General features: G+C 39.7%; 2 protein-coding genes across 2 annotated transcripts; one reads left to right on the top strand and one right to left on the bottom strand.

The window, feature by feature from the left end:
• Positions 1 to 1,032: 1,032 nt before the first annotated feature.
• LOC124272258 (probable dolichyl pyrophosphate Glc1Man9GlcNAc2 alpha-1,3-glucosyltransferase) lies at positions 1,033 to 11,852 on the bottom strand. Its single transcript, XM_046707421.1, has 14 exons — positions 11,594 to 11,852; positions 11,265 to 11,344; positions 10,503 to 10,696; positions 9,858 to 9,976; positions 8,873 to 8,940; positions 7,828 to 7,951; positions 6,809 to 6,912; positions 5,707 to 5,827; positions 4,614 to 4,665; positions 4,573 to 4,579; positions 3,886 to 4,025; positions 2,719 to 2,816; positions 2,247 to 2,319; positions 1,033 to 1,318 (listed from the first exon to the last, which is right to left on the bottom strand). Exons 1-14 carry the CDS (start codon positions 11,634 to 11,636, stop codon positions 1,075 to 1,077), a joined length of 1,467 nt encoding a protein of 488 aa, XP_046563377.1. The 5' UTR covers positions 11,637 to 11,852; the 3' UTR covers positions 1,033 to 1,074.
• Positions 11,853 to 12,202: 350 nt separating this feature from the next.
• LOC124272288 (39S ribosomal protein L30, mitochondrial-like) lies at positions 12,203 to 15,797 on the top strand. The gene is made up of 3 exons (XM_046707458.1): positions 12,203 to 12,337; positions 13,960 to 14,220; positions 15,333 to 15,797. Exons 1-3 carry the CDS (start codon positions 12,320 to 12,322, stop codon positions 15,723 to 15,725), a joined length of 672 nt encoding a protein of 223 aa, XP_046563414.1. The 5' UTR covers positions 12,203 to 12,319; the 3' UTR covers positions 15,726 to 15,797.
• Positions 15,798 to 21,622: the final 5,825 nt, after the last annotated feature.

Below are 21,622 nucleotides of genomic sequence, written 5' to 3'. Positions count from 1 at the left end.
GAATAGGCACCAGTGACTCGTACGTCTTACAGGAGCTGACTTACTTCAAGATCATCATGTGAAGTTGGTCAGTGCTCATGTTGTGCATTCTTTCAATCACTGGTTGGGAGTGTCAATGAAAACAGCAGGAAGAATTTCATAATTTACAGAAACAAAAACCTTTTGTAATTATTTTCAAATTGTAATCCCTCAGATCCAGTATTGTTAGTTTGATATTCTATTTTATTTGATTCAACATGATGTATAACAGCTATTGTTAATTATAAAAGGTAATTATTAAAACGTCACATCGGCTGTTTCAGTAAGTGAGAATGTGGGGAGAGAAATACAGACTGATTATAGATCTTCCTTAGATTAACTCTTGATTTGTTGGTTTGTTTGTTGTCAACAACATTCCATTTGTATGATGAATCTTGTAAACAATCAGACCAGACGATCCAGAGACTGACGTCATGAGTGTCAATCTACACAACTGGGATACGACGATAGGTATCTGGGTATGAACCAAGTCAGCTAGCCTAACTACCACATACAGTTAGTCATCTCTTAGGACAAGAAAGGGCTACAGAAGACCAATTCTAACCATGGTCTGATTATTAATTCTTGAAGATCAAGTCATAAGTGTCTTGGAATGCTGATACTGCAACGATTCAGTTCCATACATCGAAAATCGAATCTGACACCTTAGTCTTGATTTTCGATAACGATTATCACTATTTCGATTCAATATTTTAATACCTATTTTAATTATTTCCACACAGCCAGAACGTAATTTTGACTCCCAACTCGAGCAGCTTCTAGCACTGAAATAAGGCGAAACGTGATTGGTTGACGCCGGGCTAATTATCAAATGAGAATTGTTAATAGACATCACCAAGTTGACGATGGATTTCATGCTAAAAAAAGCAAAGTCTGAGAGTTAAATGAAATCTGATGTTTATCAAATCGAAAATGATCGAATGGAGGGTCCAATATTAAAAATCTGGGTGAATTGTTGCAGCCCTACACCATAGTAATAACACAAGGCCAAGGAAAAAAACAAAAAACAAATATTTATTAACATTTGTATACATACTAACTGCTTTTTGGTTTTTTGGGCCTATCAGAAAGTGTAAGCCAGTAAAATCTGAGCCAGCAGTATGTGACGCCAATTGCGCAATAAACAGATGTCAATAGCAGGGGGATGAATGGGAGTCTCTGTGACAGGCCAAGAGCAGGGTGCCCAATACTGTTGTATATTTCAAGAGGGATGATTCCAAGCAGGTAAAGGCTCTCCAGGTTGGACAACAGGGGCAAGGCAGTTGGCCGAGCCGGGATACTGAAACACAAGAAACATGGAAGTTATGGCTGGAGTGAGTGAGTGAACGAGTTGCTGTAGGCTTTTTTCAGTGTCAGTTTTTCAGGAGAAAAGTCTGACTGAGTGAGTGAGTGAACGAGTGAGTTTAGTTTTACGCCGCACTCAGCAATATTCCAGCTATATGGCGGCGGTCTGTAAATAATCAAGTCTGGACTAGACAATCCAGTGATCAACAGCGTGAATATCGATCTGCACAATTTGGAACCGATGACATGTGTCAACCAAGTCAGCAAGTCTGACCACCCGATCCTGTCAGTCGCCTCTTACGACAAGCATAGTCGCCTTTTTGTGGCAAGCATGGGTTGCTGAAGACCTATTCTACCCCGGATCTTCACGGGTCAGGAAAGTCTGAAGTGATCATGAGCATAAGGCAGAAAATCCAAGAAACCAGGGAGCATCTGAGACTCAAACCCATGATCATCAGCAGCTTGCAGTACCAAGGGATGCAACTCTGCACAGTGCCTGCTTGAGAGTGGTTTTACAATGCTTTTATCAATTTTCCATCAATACCACAGCGGAGACACCAGAAATGAGTTTGGATAATAAGGAAATTGGATCTTTGAAATATCACTTTGCACAATGATTCAGCAATATTCCAGCTATATGGCGGCGGTATGTAAATAATCGAGTCTGGACCAGACAATCCTGTGATCAACTGCATGAGCATCGATCTACGCAACTGGGATCCGATGACATGTTTCAACCAAGTCAGCGAGTCTGACCACCCGATCCCGTAAGTCACCTTCACGGGTTGCCATATAGACAGGGACTAAAACGCCAACGTTCAACCCTCTGAGAAGACTGTTTATCCATTAGGCCACAGATACAGTCTTTCTACAGGCAGCTTATTCCTTAATGGACTCCTCGGGATGTATAGTTTATAACTTACCCATGAATCCTTCCCAGACTTGTAAAAGCATAAAAGCTATAAAGTGCCAGGAGAAGTATTTTTATTGGTGTTTCTGAAACAAAAAGTAGTGTGTTATACAAATGAGTAAGTGAGTGGATCATTTGGGTGTAGCATCGCTTTTACAGTATTCCAGTTGTTTCACAGCTTGTCAACCTAATGTGGAACAAAGCTTGAAGTGAAGCATGTTTCAGATGTTTATCAATTCGTTGATATAGTACTATCAAACCTAGAAAAGAACCAGGATTCAACACAGAACCATAGCTTCCTGGCAGGCCTAAGGGACCTAACTCTGCACCTCTCTAAAATGGATTAAACAGCAAACCTTTGCAGTATTTATACAACAGGCAGAACAAGCAAATGTATGTGTGTCTCACAACACACTCAAATCCGTGAACCAGACACGAAAGGGAAAGACTTTGTCTGCGTTCTGTGATGTGCGAATTGTACTTACCAAACTGAGTAAACAGAAGGGGAAATAAAGAGTATCCCCCAATGGTTGATAAAATGAGAAATATCTGAGCTTCTTTCTTCCTCTCTATTGACAACAATCTGAAACAACAGTGTTACATGTTTAACATGCCTAAGACTTTCAACAAACTTGCTTCAACATATTGAAATACTTGCTTCAATATACTCGGAAATACTTGCTTCAACATATTGAAATACTTGCTTCAATATACTCGAACTACTTGCTTCAACATATTGCAATACTTGCCTCAATATACTCGAACTACTTGCTTCAACATATTGCAATACTTGCTTCAATATACTCGAACTACTTGCTTCAACATATTGCAATACTTGCTTTAAATATACTCTACACTACTTGCTTCAACATATTGCAATACTTGCTTCAATATATTCAAAATACTATAAACATATTGAAATACTTGCTTCAACATATTGCAATACTTGCTTCAACATATTGCAATACTTTGCCTCAACATATTGAAATACTTGCTTCCAACAGTTATATTGCAATACTTGCTTCAACATATTTGCAATACTTAATATATTCAAAATAGCCTCAATATATTGAAATACTTGCTTCAACATATTGCAATACTTAACTTCAATACTTGTAACATATTGAACTACTTGCTTCAACATATTGCAAATACTTGCTCATTATAAATGAAATACTTGCTTCAACATATTGCAATACATGCTTTAAATGCTTGCATGCTGCAATACTTGCTTCAATATATTCAAAAAATACTTAGCCAATATTGAAATACTTGCTTTAACATATTGCAATACTTGCTTCAATATATTCAAACATACTAGCCTCAACATATTGAAAATACTAGCCTCAACATATTGAAATACCTGCTTCAAATACTTGCAATACTCGTTTTTGCATCAATATACTCAAAAACTAACATATTGAAATACTTGCTTTAACATATTGAAGTACTTGTCTCGAATACTTCCAACACTTGATTGAATATACTCAAAATACTTGCTTCAACATATTGAAAAACTTGCTAAAAAACTAAGAATCCAAAGTGTATGCATGGTGTGTGTGTGTCTGTTTTCTCTAGGTCTGATCTAATTGTGGTTTTACAGTTCTTGCCCACTATAACACCAGCAGTTGAGTAATGAGTACTACACTTACATCAGCGGGATGAGGATGAGCAAGATGGCCTTTTCATGGACGTGCCAGCCAAACATGAAGGAGGCAAAGGCACACAGTGTGAGACAGCGGAGGAAGCTGAGGGTCCCTCGCGGGTTGGACCACAGTTTCATCATAGCAGGCTGAAAGAGGAGGCAACACAGTGGCAGTGGCCTTGTTGTACAATACATATCTATTGTCTATAACTGTCAGGGTGACATATCTGTGTTATATCTGTCACTGTATGGGTATTTCAAATACATTTTCAAATAATTTCTTTACATCTGTTGATTTTTACAGCCCAAAAGCACCTCTTTTGCATTTTTTCATTTGTTAGTGTGAGTGAGTTGAGTTTTACGCCGCACTCAGCAATATGGCGGCGGTCTGTAAATAATTGAGTCTGGACTAGACAATCCAATGATCAACAGCATGAGCATCGATCTGAGCAGTTGGGAACCGATGATATGTGTCAACCAAGTCAGCGAGCCTGACCACCCTATCCTGTTAGTTGCCTCTTACAACAAGCATAGTCGCCTTTTGTGGCAAGCACGGGTTGCTGAAGACCTATTCTACCCCGGATCTTCACGGGTCTTCATTTGTTAGAAGAATCGGGAGAAAGAATATAGAGACTGTTCATGAAAGTTTAAGTAACGTTGAAATTAATGGCACTGTACATGTGTATGCCCTTACCATCATAGCGATTGTTCATTGTGGGGCAAGAGGGCAGTAACTCCTGTACAAGACCACCGGTCATATCTGGCTGGATTACCTTCAACTGCACACCTGAATACAATAGGACAAAGTCTGACACAATGAGACACAGTGAGACACATTGAGACTGTCAGTTACCAAATTATATGTACAACAGCCTCTTTTATCACTTATAAACCTCCAGTGACGTCACTTTATTGTTCTGCAAGGCCTAGTCATATCCCGATGGCCCGGCCGATATTACTTAAATATTGTCCCTCTGCCCCGGATATTCTTCAATATTGTCCCTCTGCCCCAGGATATTACTTCAATATTACTTTACTTTGAATTACTTGTTTTGAAGATTGATATAACTTTGTCTTGCTATCACTGAATGCGATCGTAAAACATCACATTATTGAAAACTTCCAACATATAGTGCCGATATCTGGTTTCGAACCTGCAACCCTTCGCTTATTAGCTTGGCAGTTTTATCCACTAGGCTACAAAGGATTGCTGTGAAGAATAAGATTGTTTGTCAGCATGAACCATGTGTTCCTCACAAGACGGGTAGTGCGGGCAGCGCACGTGCAGGACACGGGTAGTGTGTGCAGAGCATGCATTGCGCGTGCAAGGCAAGGTGTCGGCTGCCAGTCTCATCCCAGTTGATTTCAACAGTAAATACCAAATCTTGAAATTATATCTTCAGTCGGTTTATAAGTTGGATATAACATGACCCGTGGGCATTATTGAAAAGTCAGGTTATCAGTATGGTCAGCCAAGGTGCTTCAGATGTGATGATTGCCAGGCACTTTAATGTGCATCCATCCACTGTAAGTCGACTCAGACAACGTAACACCTCTTGGATGTCCCTTCTCACCACCCTCATCATGTCTAATGTACCTGCCCCCCCCTTCTTTTTACTGTATACCTGCTCCAGGACTTCCCCCTGCTGTCTACTGTACCTGCAATAGAAAGTTCCCTTTTTCTCCTGTCTACCTTCTCCCCCGCTGTCTCAACCCTCTCCCTGTCTACTGTACACATGCCCTCGGATGTCCCCCTCAACCCCTCTCCTGTCCACTGTACACATGCCCTCGGATGTCCCCCCTCAACCCCCTCTCCTGTCTGCTGTACCTGTAATGGTAGCAGCCTTGTCAGCCACATTGTAGAGAGCCCAGAAGTTTGGTGCCCAGTAGGCGTGGCACAGTCCTCGCTTGAATGGGAACAGTCGGGACAAGACCTGTGGCAACTGGCCCTGACGGAAACACATGACTGTCACTCAGTACAATGTACATGGGTAAAATACATAAAGGTGAGTGAGCTGGCTTTAACACCACTTTGAACAGAGTTTTCCAGTTATATACCAGCTTGATCTTGGAGGCAAATCCAAAGTGATCCAGATCTTACATATTTACCACTTCATCTGAGAAGCCGCAAGCATGGTTATAGTGCTGAATCACGAATAACAATCAAGACACATTTGGACATCTAAACCTCGGCTATAGGATCTTGAACCTCTTTAATCGACATAACTCATAAATGCAACATGTTCCCCTGCAATAAACATTGGAAACTTACCAATGTCTTTATCTATTTTAACATTTTAGGCATCAAAACTACATCTTCTTAACCTCATTGTTATAATACAGATGCATTGCTGATGCAAAGTGTTCAGGTTGATTATATAATTACTGTTTCAATATTATGAATACACAATGCCATTTAGAAAGTGCTCAAATGTAACATATGTTATATTTGGGATTAAACTTTCTCAGTAAAGTACAGATTCCAGCATTAGTACGCTGACTTCCATTTTTGTGGAACCGTGATGGCTGAGTGGGCTAGACGGCTGATTGTGTGTACAGGTGATCAGATATTCTGTATATACTGCTGGGAACAAAGATTTACATGAATGTCTATATTGTAGCGTGAATATTACAGAAGTTTACACAAAGTATCATCGGCAAAGAGGGGGATTAAATTCTTAGTGACCATTACCAAACAGGTTGTATTTTTATCAATGTCTGACAATAACTGCTTAATCTATGAATCCATGTATAGTTTTGAAAAATGCCTCCCTGCCTCCTCTACTTCTCAATACTCTAAGTCCTCAGTGAGCATCTTGTGCATAACATATAATTCATGCATAATGCCTTAAACAAAAGAAGTGATGACTGCATAATAACATGACAAAACTATGTATGAGTAACACCAAAAGATTTCAGTAAAGTCTCACCATGTATATGAAAGGTCCGAATGATACCCCGAAGACTGACATAACCGTGAGGCCAAGACTGAAGAGTCTGGTGATGGAGAACGATCTCCACTGTATTGTCCCGTCTGAAACAAGAAACCAGGGCTCCAGGTAAGCTACCATTCATATGGCTTGGTTGGTTGTTTGGTTTGTTGATTAATGCCGTACTCAGCAATATTTCAACTTCATGTAAATAATCAAGTCTGGACCAGATAATCCACTGATCAGCAACATGAGCATCAATTTACACAATTGGGATCTGATGACATGAATCAGCAAGCCTGACCAACAGATCCTGCTTCTTATGACAAACATGGGTTGCTGAAGACCAATACTAACCCAGGCCCCCATTTCTCGAAATAAACTTAAGTTTTTACTCAAATCTCAAACTGAGTTCACAATTTGGAACAGCTGAATTTTTAACTCAACATGATCTATTGTCCATTAGAGACCATTCTATGAAGTGAACAAACTAGATGAGTGCTTAAAAAAGATCAGGCCCTGATTTCTCGAAACAAACTTAAGTTTGAGTTTTGACTTAAGTTCGAGTTTTTACTCAAATTTGAGAAAAACGCAGGAAAATGCATTTCACAGAATGAACTGAAATCGGTATTAAACTCAAACTATGGAAGATAATTTGAGTTTGGTGGATAGATTACTTTAGTTCTTTGGGCTTTTATATTTAAAAAATGCAGTTTTATCTTAGGAATATTGGTCCTCAGCAACTTACGCCTGTTGTAGGAGGCAACTAAATGGATTGGATGCTAAAGCTTGGGGACTTGGACAATTGCACGTCACTTATCCCATTTGCAAAGATAAATGCTCATGATGTCAAACACTGTATCATCTGGTCCTGTCTGCATAAATATAGACTGTTATATAGTCTGAATATTGCGAAACGCACCATTAAATATAACACAAAACAAACATATCATATCACTTGACCAATCACTGAAGTCTGCACACAATTCACACACGTAATTGACCTTGACCTTCCTTACCTGGGGCACTCCTGAAGCAGTAGCAGCGCAGGAGGTAGACAAAGTATGCGGGGGCGATATACAGGTAGATGTGCTTCAAGTTAAGCAGCACAGTAAACCAAAAGGCACTAGAGATGTTTCTGCCCTGAAATAAAGAGTTAACATTTGGAAAGTTTCTTAAGATTTAACAAAGTTGATTAAGACTTGCAGGATCTTTGCCTGCTTGTTTGTCCCTATCAGGGTTTAACATGAAGCATAAATGTGCATCCAGTACGCACAAATATAGAGAATGGACACAGAAAAACAATTCACTATGCCATTGTACCCACAACATATCTATGACTTTGCTAAGTGTTAAGTTGTTTCTTTCAGAGCAGTTACGTGCATTATTTCATCCATCAGTCCACATGATCAATGATTCATTCCAGGCTCTACAGAAATTATCAAAACATACAGTTCTCTACACTCTTACTTCACAGGACCCTCATATTGTCATCAAGGACCCTTACAACTAATAACTGGGGATCCCCAGGACCCCCATGTTTGTAAGTTGAGATAAAACCATGCCCATCTTAAGTCAGGATCTGATCTAATTTATCTTTCTAACAAGCTATCATACTTGACTACCAACCAACAGTTTGTCAAATGAAATTGATACCTATACATTGTAAACTTTCCTGCTTTACCACCTCTGTAGTATCAATCCCTGATTTCATCCGCATAATTGTTATTATTTTTTTATTATTATAGTATATTTATATAGCGCACATATCCACACACTGGTGCATGCTCAAGGCACTGATATTTTTCCCTCGATCATTGGATGTCAATCCCAACGGCACATCGCATTATCAATCTCAACTCCCTGGGGAGTATACAACTCTTGCTGCCACTAGGCGCACCGAGTTATTGTGGCTTTCTCATCCTAACGAGGTTATTAATTAATGACTGTAGTACTTAACTATTAACTAAAACCAATCCATAGACATAGAAATCAATTCTCCTGAATGAAGATTCAATAGATAGCAATAATTGATGAGATTGTATTGAGCATGGGATAGTTTACCTCATGTAGTCGTACAATAGACAAGAGCAGAACACCAGTCAGGAAGCCATTGTACTGGAAATGTATGTCTGGTTGGTTAAGTCTATACAAACTGAGCACCATGCAAACAAAAGTACAGATACAGATTGTAATTTTCTAAATCATGGTCTTTATGTTAATTTGTGGTGTTAAAACTATTTATTTCTTTATTACAGACAATAGCGGCTTTTATCCATTACTACACTACAACACTACAGACAATAAATAACATACATTGCAAAATGTGCCTATTTTAATAAACAACTCTCCACTGTTTCTATCTGTATAACAATAGCTCCCTGCATAGTATCCAAATGACGGTGACTTTTAAACTGATCTAGCAACAATACTGTAAAGCTGCCTTGATGGTCTAGATGAAAATTCTAGTCAAAACATAATTGTTTCTGCGAATCATATAGCCAGTTAGGTTGCTGGTTGTCCACTTTGTAAATCAACTGATTTAGGTGATGAATATCTTTACTTATTTATCTGTCCAAATTTGGAAAATGAGAAAAAACCCAGCTTATTCACACATATTTTTACACTAAACCAAAGTTCTTAAATGAATTTAGTTTTCTTTTTAATAACCAAAAACTATATTGTCCAATCCAAAACAAATATTTTTTCAAAATGTGTAAAACAATTATGTTACAATCTGATACAAACAGCATGTTTCACCAATGAATATTGTAATTTAGTAACTGTCGTTACTGCTCAGTGAAGTTGTTGATGCATATTGTATACCTGTGTATTCGGACGTATATAAGGATGTATATGTCGTACCTCTAAAGCCGCTGATAGTGCCCTGAGTGTAAATAGAGTTCAGTTGAGTTCAGCCAGCACCAATATAATAAAACAAACTCCACAAATGGCCTATTGCTGTGAGGAGCTAATGAAAGGGAGATAACTCTGGAAGGCATGGCAGACAACCCATCCCAACAGCTTTCTACCCATGGTTAAAGGATACGATCAACAATCAGAAGTCCAAAGTTGGCCAGCAGCAGAACACATGTGATGAGTTTGGGACTCTCAAACAAGTCCTGTGTCTCGTCTTTTCTACTAGGCTTCAAACATTTCCTACAAAACCTGGAAAATAGATAAACTGCTTCTATAATCCCATTTTCATCATATAAGAATAAATAATACACCTGTGCATTTCTATTCAGCTGTACAAAAACTCTCAGATGGATACAGGACTTTTTCTACTCAAGAGTCACATGAGACAGTACATTTAATTCTTACCTTTGACATATCAGAGACACTCTCAAACAATTTGTTCCTAATATATATTTTTACTCATATATTATCACTTATATATATATCAATACAGTTTGTTGAGAGAACATATTATAATTCTCCCAAAACATTTTGTATCAAAACATATACATGTTCAACTAATATAATGAACTACCAATAATTTCATATGACTATAATATGGCCACTTAAAAGTTTGCCTGTACAAAAACAACCTTTTGTTCAATGACAATGTTACTGATTGAGTTCATTGATGAGTGAGCCATTTAACACTTTGCCTGTACTCAGCAATAATTTTAATGACAATGTTACTGATTGAACATTGATGATATTATCATCTCAAAACATAGGTACTCACTGATTCACTGCATAGACAAAGAAGAAATCAGTTCCAATGACTGACAGCTTTTGAAACAACACTGTGGCTTCACTGGCATAGTTCAGGTTAGAGACAACCAGCATGTTCTTGTCAAAATACTGGGCCACTTGGGACAGCGCCATCTCCAGCCAGGCAAACAAGGGGGGATAATCCAAGGTCCATTCAGATGTCTTCTGCAAACACATTTCTTTCCTACATACTAACTCAGTGAGCTAAATAAAATCACAAACAAAGGTCATATTTAGATCATGTTTAGATGTTGCAAATAATACGGACAGCTGATAGTTTCAATGATGTTACGTATATTAGTTTGGATATGGAAGAGAATGGTTTGGGGTACTGTCTATTTTAGCAAGGGTCAGCATTATCCCAGCTAAATCAAGGCAGCCTGTAAATAATTAAGGATGGACCAGCTTAACCAGTGATTGACATGATATGCAACATCCAGCACAATCAGGATATTTTATATATAATATTTTAGCTGACACTCATGACAAACAAAGGTTACTGATGACTAGTTTTATCTTTGATTCCCTGCTGGTCCTCTCTTATTGAAAACAATATTTCACAAATATTTCAACAATTCAATATATAAGCATAAGAGGAATAAGAGGATGTCTCTTCACTACAATATGAAATATAAATATCATCATTGCTTAGTATGCTTGAAATGTATCCTCATAATGAGCTATGTTGGAGTATATTTCTGAAATATTTTCAAAAACAAATACAAAGTCCTACCTCATAATACCAGTCTTTGATTGGTAGACTATGGGTTATCGCCAACCAGTTTCGATGAACTTCGAAAGTCTGTTGATCGGCTGCAAAACCACGTAAACACAACAGGATGACTAGTAATCAAAATTCCTGGTAATATCATAGATATTTACAGTTTCAATAATATCTGAATATTCCCATTCTCTGATATATTTTTTTAAATCATCCAAATGCTATTTCATGCGGCAGTGACCACATATACGGTGATATCAACGTTGTATTTATGTGCACATGGTACACAATAGTGTCTAAAACCATGGTCGATATCTTTAGTGTTCAAAATATTAGCTCACTACAACTGAAAGAAGCCCCTGCGAAAAGGAACACAGTGGACATATCTGACAGATTAGCAAGACAAACGCTACGTAAGGTCCCAATATTCTTGGTGCGTTTAACATTTAATCTAAATGCCAAGTTGTTTCCCTTTTGGATGTGCCGGTATGTGACACGTGTACATGTTGACAAACAACAACTAAGCGTGTCATGTCTCCAAAACAATGCATATGTGATTAATAACTAACAGAAACGTTCTCAACCAGCTAAATATGACAGACACGTACTACGTTGGCATTAAAAGTAGTTTGAAACAAGTGATCACGGAAGCGACGAGCCAAAACGTCGCCATCTTGAAGATATTTTTACCTCCTTCAATGAAGATTGCTGGGGAATTCATTACAACATTGCGATGTATTGCACGTTTGTTACCATCAGTTATTTATGCGGGTATATTAAAGCAAACTAATTTCGATAGCGATTTAATTGTTGCAATTAGTTAAGTTGTTTCGTGCATTTCTTTACGCAGTGGCAAAAAATAAAATTCTATATTAGTGCCCATGAACTATCCAATGAGTACTCCCAATTGTAATGATGTTTCGTATTCAGAAATTTCTGGGCGAAATGAGCGAGAACATTAGATAAATGGTATCTTTGTAAGTGTAAAGTATTTTTATTGACTACAGGAGTAATACATACCATTTATAGTTCTCAAATACGAAAGTAATATTATCCAAGATATCAAGATGGCGTCTCTCTTGCAGGTACATGTGATATAGAACTGCATGCTTTAAAGTTTTCCCTGCCTGTTTGGTGCTGGAAATCTATTTAGAGGCGGGAGTGATTCAGATCTATGACAGACAGGTTTTTGCATGGGTATCCTATCTTGTGTAACAGCATGTATTCATAGCAATGTTAGTTTGGGGAACAGATGAACGTGATTTCCTTGACTTTGAAACTTTGGTCGCCTCAATAGTGGCAATACTTACAGAATGATAATACAGCTTAAGACCTACTTCACTTAACGATACGAGAGAGGACCACATATATTGTTTACAGAAAACACTATCAAGCCGGAAGGACGCTGTTGTGAACACTGTCAACTAATGAAAGGCCAAGCAAGGACCACTGTGAAACTAATGAAAGGCCAAGTATATAGTCTTACACAACAGGCATAAACATGACCAGTGCATATCACTGTGTGGGCGAATCTACCTTGTTATGTTCCTTAGTCAAGTAGCTAGGGTCACTCTCAACCATTCAAAATGTACCCAGGGTACAAAACGGTCTTTAAGTTACACCCATGTTTGCTTTGCCATATTGTTTTGGATTCGCACCATGTCTTAGCGTACCGTGATTGTTATTCTCTGTGTAGCAGATCTTATCTTCATGTTTCCAGGAAGAAGAGTGTGCTGAAGGTCATGGTTAATCTAAGACTTATCTTCAAGTCATCTGTCCTGATGGTGTGTGATCTTGCTGATTGTGTGTGATCTTGCCCTGATGGTGTGTGATCTTGCCCAGGTCCTGTGTGATCTTGTCCTGATGGTGTGTGATGGTGTGTGATCATGCCCTGATGGTGTGTGATCATGCCCAGGTGGTGTGTGATCTTGCTCTGATGGCGATCATGTCCTGATGTGATCTTTCTGATGGTGTGTGATCTTGCCCTGGTGTGTCATGCCCAGATGGTGTGATCTTGCTCTGATGGCGTGTGACCTTGCTGATGGTGTGTGATCTTGCCCTGGTGGTGTGTGATCATGCTCTGCTGGTGTATCATAATGCCCTGATGTTGTGAGTGATTATATGCTTACGCCACTTCACGTCGGTTAACACCAGAAATGGGCTTCACACATTGTGCCCATGTTGGGAATCAAACCTGGGTCTTCGGCGTGATGTGCGAACATCTTAACCAATAGGCTCCCACCGCCCCTCCCTGAATGTCTCTCCCTATCACCATTAAATCAGGTTGAACACCAGAAATGGGCTTCTCACACATCCCCATGTGTGTGTGACTTTCCTCAGCGCTTTGATGGGCCTTGTGCATCTTAACACTTTAGATGATTTATTATGTGTGTGAACACATGCCCTGATGATTGTGTGTGAACATGCCCTGATGGTGTGTGAACATGCCCTGATAGTGTGTGATCATGCCCTGATATTGTGTGATCATGCCCTTGTGGTGTGTGTACCTTGCTGATTGTGTGTCATCATGCCCTGATTGTGTGTGATCATGAACAGATGGTGTATGATCAAGCTCTGAAAGTGTATCATAATGTCCTGATGGTGTATTATTATGTCCTGATTGTCCGTCTCACTGTTCTGCCTTGTTCACATATTTACAGGACGCAGTGACTCACTCCACCTTTATCAAAGTTCTATGTTCTTGCAGAGGGTGTCACTTCTTCGCCCAGCATGTCAAGACTTGACCTTTGTGAGATGGATGTACAAAAAGAAGAAAATTCCAAAATGGGCAGACCCTAAAGACATGTCATGGGCAGAACCTTTGTTTGAAAGGCAGAGAAAGCTGGAGACAGAGGGAGGGAAGAAGAGGGAGGTGTCCATGTTGCATCTGGTCCAGAGAGTGAAACCTTTGAAAGGTCGGCCATACTGGGAGCGAGAAACCATCAAAACACTCAAGTTAAATGGAAAGGTAATGGTAGTCCTGAGTGAAGGTTGATCCTGGTGATGTGGGATGTGTTCATAATATCAACCACAGCTTTGTCTGGGCTGTACTTAATTATTTACAGGCCATAGTGATACAAGTTGATGACATGTCTAAACTTTTCTCAGAGACGTGTTCAGAAACCAGACCAGACATACTGAAAATGAAAAAAAGTCCTTTGTAATTTCACTTGTGTCATGGTCGGGTTTGTTGGGATGTTCGTTCATGGACCATTTTACTCAATTCTAATGTCTAATTGTGGTCACGTTTGGACAGTGGAGTAGCCTAGTGGTGTAAGTGTTTGCTCGACATGCTGAATCCCCGGTTTTAATTCCCCACATGGGTACAATAGGTGAAGCCCATTTCTGGTGTCCCCCGCTGTGATATTGCTGGAATGTTGCTAAAAGTGGTGAAAACTAAAGTCACTGACTCACTCATTATCTCTGAAACTGAAAGTTAAACCTTTTCTTTAAATGATCCCAGCTGTCATCTGATTTTAATGCAACCAAAGACAAAATGGCCTAGTGGTAAAATTTTCTGGCCTAAGTCAATGAGCTAAGGGTTGGTGGTTCGATCGCAACTGCATCATACCAAAAAACATTAAAAGATGGTACTTGTTGTTTGGCATTCAGTGGATAAAACAAAGAATATGTCAGCTCAGAGTCAGGATGCTGTTTCTCAGTGTTTCATCGTATATATCATATTACTATGGTACATTCAAACTGGAGTATTACACTTTTGGGATTCTGTGTTCTGTGTTAGAATTAAGCCATGAGTCTGTTTGACGTTAAAGGGTGGCTATGTTCAGTGACTTGGTCAATTGCATGTCTGATGGCTTGAAGTACTGCTCATAATATCAATCATTGGATTGTCAGGCCCAGACTTGATTATCTACTGGCTGACATTATACATGTATTGCTTTAATATGGCTGAGTGATGTTTAATGGCACAAAAACAGTTTTGGAGTCACAGACTTTAGTGTTATTCCCCCTCTCCATGAAGCTGGGTTCTCCCTCACCCCCAGTCAGGTGAGCATCACATTTACAGTTATCTGCATGAGGTCATCTCATAATAGTCTATTTCAATTTTATTATTGACAGATCGGGAGTATGTATATTCACAAGAACACCCCCTCTGTGAACAAGATGCTGGAGAGCGTGATCCACCTCATCAAGATCACCCCCATCTCATTCCCAAATGGGATTCCAGAATCACCTGATGACATGGAGAACTGCTGGCTGAAAGACAACGGAGAGCTAGTGATTAGGAAAACAGTTTATCCTGTCGACACAGTACACTGCAAGAAGGAAGATAGAGATGTATGGACCATGGACTTAGAGACATATGAGAAAGAGCATCAGAAGAAAATAGATAATAAAACTGTTCACAAGGAATATTTTCCTCCCCAGTATCGGTACAAATACAACCAGGATGGCAAGGAAAGGAGATATAAAGGCAGCTCTAATATCGGCTCCGACAGGGAGTGGTACTGACCTGGTAGGCTTCAGAAGCAGTTTGTGTATGGTCTGTGTGTGATAGATGGAAATAAGATTATGAAAACAAAACATATGTTGTTGTTTTTCTGTTTTGTCTCTTACACTGAACTTGACCTTAGGTTACCAGGAGCTTTGCAATATGCCATATTCTGCATCCTGTACATATACCAACTGAAAATGGACCCAAATACAGATAGCATCCACATGGATGCAGAATGGAAATTTCAGGAATGCCTGCAATATAGAAGAATAGTTTCTATTCATAATAATAAAATATGATTCAGTTAAAAACTTCAGGATCTTGAAGTGTTGGTACTTGTGTGTTCAGATGAGCAATTCAATGCCTATTATAACTTTGCCTCTTAGCATGCACAATAGTAGAATATGTCTTTAAACAAACATGAGTAAATGTTATATATTAATATTACAATTTAATACAGAAACATTACAGAAACAAGCAAGGAATTACGCTGTAGTATTTGAATAGACAGTTGTATGGATATTAATTTTGTGTTTATTGCATAGAGAGACTTGAGGTGTAAATCTTTACACTGTTATCAAACTAAAAGTTTTGTTGTAAGAATCTACACTGAAATGGAACGTTTGTCTCTCTATGCAATAAACAAGATGTTGTTGGCTATGTCCACTGATTCAGCGTAGCTGGAATAACCTAATCTCTTTCCTGCTCTCACATCAGTGATTGGGTTCGAATCCGGTTTGCCAGGTTGTTTTCTTGATTTGTCAGTACCATAAAGTGGAGTTTCATCAGAATGGTAAACTTCAAACACTTGCCAATTTCAAAGACCATATCAAGATGATAAGCCCAGATATAAGAGGAATACTGTTCAGATTTTTTTGGAATTAAACTCACACACTGTGTTTTGCTCGCCATAGACGACTTTGATATGGACTTGTTGCAGACTCGCTGACTTGGTCGACACATGCCATCGTATCCCCATTGCGTAGATCAGTGCTCATGCTGTTTATCACAGGATTGTCTGGTCCAGACTCGATTATATACAGACCGCCGTCATATTGCTGCAATATTACTGAGTGTGGTGTTAATCAAGAACCAAATCAAACCTAACCAAACCATCTAGATGTCCGATTGTTTTCTAAATGAAAAACCACAGTAACAGCCCTGCAGCAATGGACAACATGCAGTCGTCATCCCTCAAAACCCGAAGGGGTATTTCTATTGCTATGGATATCGTTGTAACTAATAATAATATATGCATTCTTTATATATATATGGATATCAATCAGTGAACGAATGTAGGACCCAGGACGTATTATTTTCAGCAATACAAGCCCTTGTGTCGAAAACTGAAACTCGATTCTCTTCCTAAAGCACTTGATTTCTAAGATTTGTATGAACATATTGGAACAGGAACCTTTCAATGTACTTAGTGGGTTGGAATCATCCAGGCGATACATTTTTTGGGCGGCTATTTATGGCGTATTTGTCAATAGGGATAATGTTCTTCACAAAAAGAAGTGATACTCCGAACTTTTAATTTCCACAATTTTTCTGGGATAGTTTTAAGTGATAACCGATAATAATGAATTGGGCACATATCACAACCGGTTGTGAAGTATGACAGTAAATGTTATGGCCGTCAACGATCTTGAAGGACGAGAGCGGTAAGATGGGAAAGGTGACGGTCTAGGATCCATAGTGAGTAATATCGCAACGATTTGTCAAACATTCATTCTCTCGAGGACGCATGATTCTCCCAACAGCGATTTGATGGAGCGTGTTCAGCTCCTCTTGCAGCGCCTGGTCATGTTCTGCCAATGTTACAGTTCAGTCGACCCTCCTTGAAAGTGTTCAAAATCAACAATAACAACCGACACAGTTATGTTGTACGGCTTCTTGGGGATGTTTTGGGTGTGTTTCAGTGTTAAGTTTCACAGACAAACGTCTTGCACAGGACGTTTGTCGTCAGTACCTTCTTTGTTTTCTTTATTCTAATACTTAGTGGTAGCATTTATAGTTCAGGATCCGTTACTTGTTAAGTGTATATATGTGTTTACATCAATTTAAATTATAGTTCATATAAGGCAAGTGCCCCAAGAAGATCACTTGGGCAAGTACCCAAGAAGATTTACAATGCGATGCAAATGTGGATCGGGAATCTTTGGAAAACTCTATGGGACAACCCGTAGTTCCTTAGTGGAACAACTTGATATCAAATGGAGCTGCACCGTTTCTTTCCTTCTTGTTGTTTACCGCCGCACTTGGCTCGTCACGCCGAAGATCCGGACGTTCCAATCTGTATGACGGCCACTCTGTAATATGCTGGATCGAGTCTGGACCAGAGTCAATCCAGTGATTTACATCATTGGCATTTCGAGTCTGGGAATACGATGACATGCATTTGGAATTGGAATACGATGACATGCATTGACCAAGTCATCAAGCCTGACCACCCGATCGCTTTGAACAAGCATGGGTTGCTGAAGACCAATTCTAACCCGGATATTCACGGGTCTGGGAGCAACAGTATGATGGAACTATGAATACATCTGAGTACTGAATACATCGCGGGAAGACAATACATCGTTGACAGTTATCAATAAAAGTACTAAAATGATAACAAAATGGTGGATAACGTTTTCACACATTGGGTATCCATAAAGAAATTTTATTTAATCAGACGCACCAGTATATATTACTGGTCCGTAAACAGTCGAGTCTGGACTAGGTAGTTCAGTGACAAATCAAGGGCATCTATATGCGCAAATGGCTGCATTGTCCCATATGAAACAAAACAAAAACAAGGGTTCCAGGTGAGCTACCACTCATATTGGTTGGTTGGTTCCACCTACATAGTGGCGGTCTGTAAATATTGGAGTCTGAACCAGACAATCCAATGATCAACAGCACGAGCATCGATCTATGCAATTGGGATACTATTGTAGCAGGGCGTGGAGTCATCCCATAGATGACATCCTTACCTTGTCAGCTTGCTGACGGGGTTAACCTCTTTGGTCATGTGGACAAGGCGTCCAACTTCGGATCAGAAGGTCCGTGGTTCGAATCCCACTCGGAAATTTTATGGCCGCTACATTGGCACCCAACGTGGGGCTGAGCACGTTCATATCAAATTTGAGCAAAATAAGTCTCAGTACCCAACTATGCGGCTCGGGATGTGCCTTCTGTTGACGGGGGAGTAATGTCATCTATGGGATGACTCCACGCCCTGCTACACTAAGACATGCATCAACCAAGTCGGCGAGAATAACAAAAACGAGCATGTTAGAACTCCTCTGAAGACCAACCCGGAAATACAGAAACTGCACAGGTAACGGCTTTAAAAAGTGTCTATTTGATATGTAAAAGTGTGGTTGAAGGTTCCAAAAGCTTTCTCCAGCATATACAAGTAAATGAACTTTCACCTCTACAACTTGTGTCGGTTTGTTACCGAAATAAATTTAGACGTCCTCTCCCTCTGTTTTGAAGACATACGGTGATACCGACTGATGAAGTTTGATTGGAACCAGACACGTGGATGATGCGATACGTTGTGATACTGCCAGTTGACGATGTTCAAAACGCCCGGGTTATCTCCCCTGCTGGTATTCAATAGTTGAAAAATAACAGATGCCGCTTGATTTTAAGCAGTTGTTGCTCGCACACATAGACGATTACCCTCAGCTGGGACTTGGCTTTCCTGAGAATTATTTTTGTCGTTCTTTCCTTAAAATATGCCCTGAAAAAAGAATTGCGTGTTTGGCATCCACAATACATTAGGAATCCTTGCCTACACATGGCAAGCTATTTTTAGCCGCCAATGACAATATTCTTTATCAACGGCGGGGTATTTCCACAAATACCGTAGCTTAACACTGTTGTGCCTGTCCTGGGACCGACTCATTTGTCCGGATTGTAAAGCGTCCGACCAACGTCCGTTACCGTGTTCACCACGAGGCTACTCCACAATTTGTTTAGGAACAACGTACACAACTTGAATCGCTACAGATACGTACTTTCGCCTGTTAACTACCGTATTTCCCTACAAATACCGTAGAATCTGTCTGTTACGGACTGTCCTGGGACCGACTCATTTGTCCGGATTGTAAAGCAGTCCGGATTAGACAGCTAATCCGTTACCGTGTTCACTGCCACGATGAGTTACCTCCCTTTCTTAAGGCCAACCAACAACTTGAATCGTTCTTTTTTCTGGCGCGTAACTGCTGACGCTACACCGAAGGTAGTGTTGGTTGTCATTAGAGACCTCAAGAGATATCTGAGTCATTAGAGACTTATTATGTATCCAACTATGGTATTATATAAAATAAAGTTCCTGATGCACTGGCAATTCTATGCACATGAAATCCTCGTACAGACGGAATCACTGAATCACCGTGACCTTCGACTCTTGCCATGTAGTGTTCGAGACCGGAAATGCTGTTCAACAGGGCCTCTCACTTTTAGGCTTTTCTTTATTCCAGGAAGATGTAATTAAAATGTAACATACACAGTGCCTTTTGTGTTTTTTTCTCATAGACCCAGTGCGTGAGACCACTAGCGCGTATTGTGTTTATCTTAAAGAATCCAGGAGGCTATATCACACATTACTCCTTTAGGCCAGTGCTTTGCAAAGACAGATAAAAAGATAACGGCCTTTCAGACGTAAATATTTTCGGTACTTTTACAGCGACCTACCGTCACGTCTGTGTGAATGTACGGTAGCTGGTCAGCAGATGTGACAGGTCACTATGGTATAAATTTTCTAATAATACGGTAATAAATATATCACACATCTCCACATATTTCAGCCTGACCCTCTGACCATTCTGTCGGGTCGGAGACTTTGAGTGTTTTATTTTCCTTGCACGGTTTGCTTCTTTCAAGTTGGATCATAAAGTGACACATGACTGTGTGGAACCGTTGGTATGAGAGTCTAAATATACTCATGCCAATAATGGTTGTCAACCCCCTCCCCACCCCAACCCCACACCCATCTCACACCCCTGACCCACACCCCCTCTCCAATTAAGAAAATTGAAGGGGGTGACAACCAGTATTGGCATGAGTATATATAAAGTTGGTTCACACGATTCCCCACGTAGTAGGCAGATTACCTGAACGCGACATCATTACTGTCTTCATCACAACAGCCCCGGACGCACCTGATACTGTACATACCTGTCAGGTGTGACAAGGAAATAGATGGTTAGCACCTGTTGCAGGAACCCAGGTCCCGCTGCCAACATGCAGAGCTTCTTGATGAACCTTCCTAGTCTCGATCCTCCTGTAACTTTCGAGAGAGTTTTAACGTTGGGTATATCCAACTTGTCCTCGGAATTTAGATCTGAATACATATTGATTGATTATGTTTCCCAATTTTTATTCCTGTAAAGATGTTACATGAGACATGCATGATGTATATATGCATTGTACAGGACATGAGAAATAAAATAATAATAATGATGAAAAAAAGTAAAAGGATAATTAATTCTTTCACACATTCATACCAATGCATACATACCCAATAAGTGATTAAATCATGTTTTTCATTAATTAAGTTTCGATAAATGGTCTATATTGATTCATTGGTTGGTTCGTTGATCATAAGGGATCTTGGGGTGGTGGGCAGCCTTGTGGGTAAAGCGTTCGCTTGTCACACCGAGACCTAATCCTTAACTTTTCTTGAGCGGTATATATTAGGAATACGACACCAGACTCCAAACCCATGCCCTTTATATCCAGTAAAGCAGCCCTGAGAATACATGTATTGTTCAATGTTAAAACGAAAGAAACAACAGTCTGGATAGGAAGATAAATACTTGTCAGCGAAATGTACTATAGTTATCGAATACAGTAAGGGACTGTCTCACCTCGCAAAATGTCGACATCTCGACAAAAACAAACAAACAAACAAACA

The sequence above is a fragment of the Haliotis rubra genome, unplaced genomic scaffold (assembly GCF_003918875.1).
Source record: "Haliotis rubra isolate DU_JTF1 unplaced genomic scaffold, ASM391887v1 Scf168, whole genome shotgun sequence".
Lineage (NCBI taxonomy): Eukaryota > Metazoa > Mollusca > Gastropoda > Lepetellida > Haliotidae > Haliotis > Haliotis rubra.
Note: the sequence above shows the minus strand (reverse complement) of the source record. Positions and strands in the feature narration are given on the sequence as shown.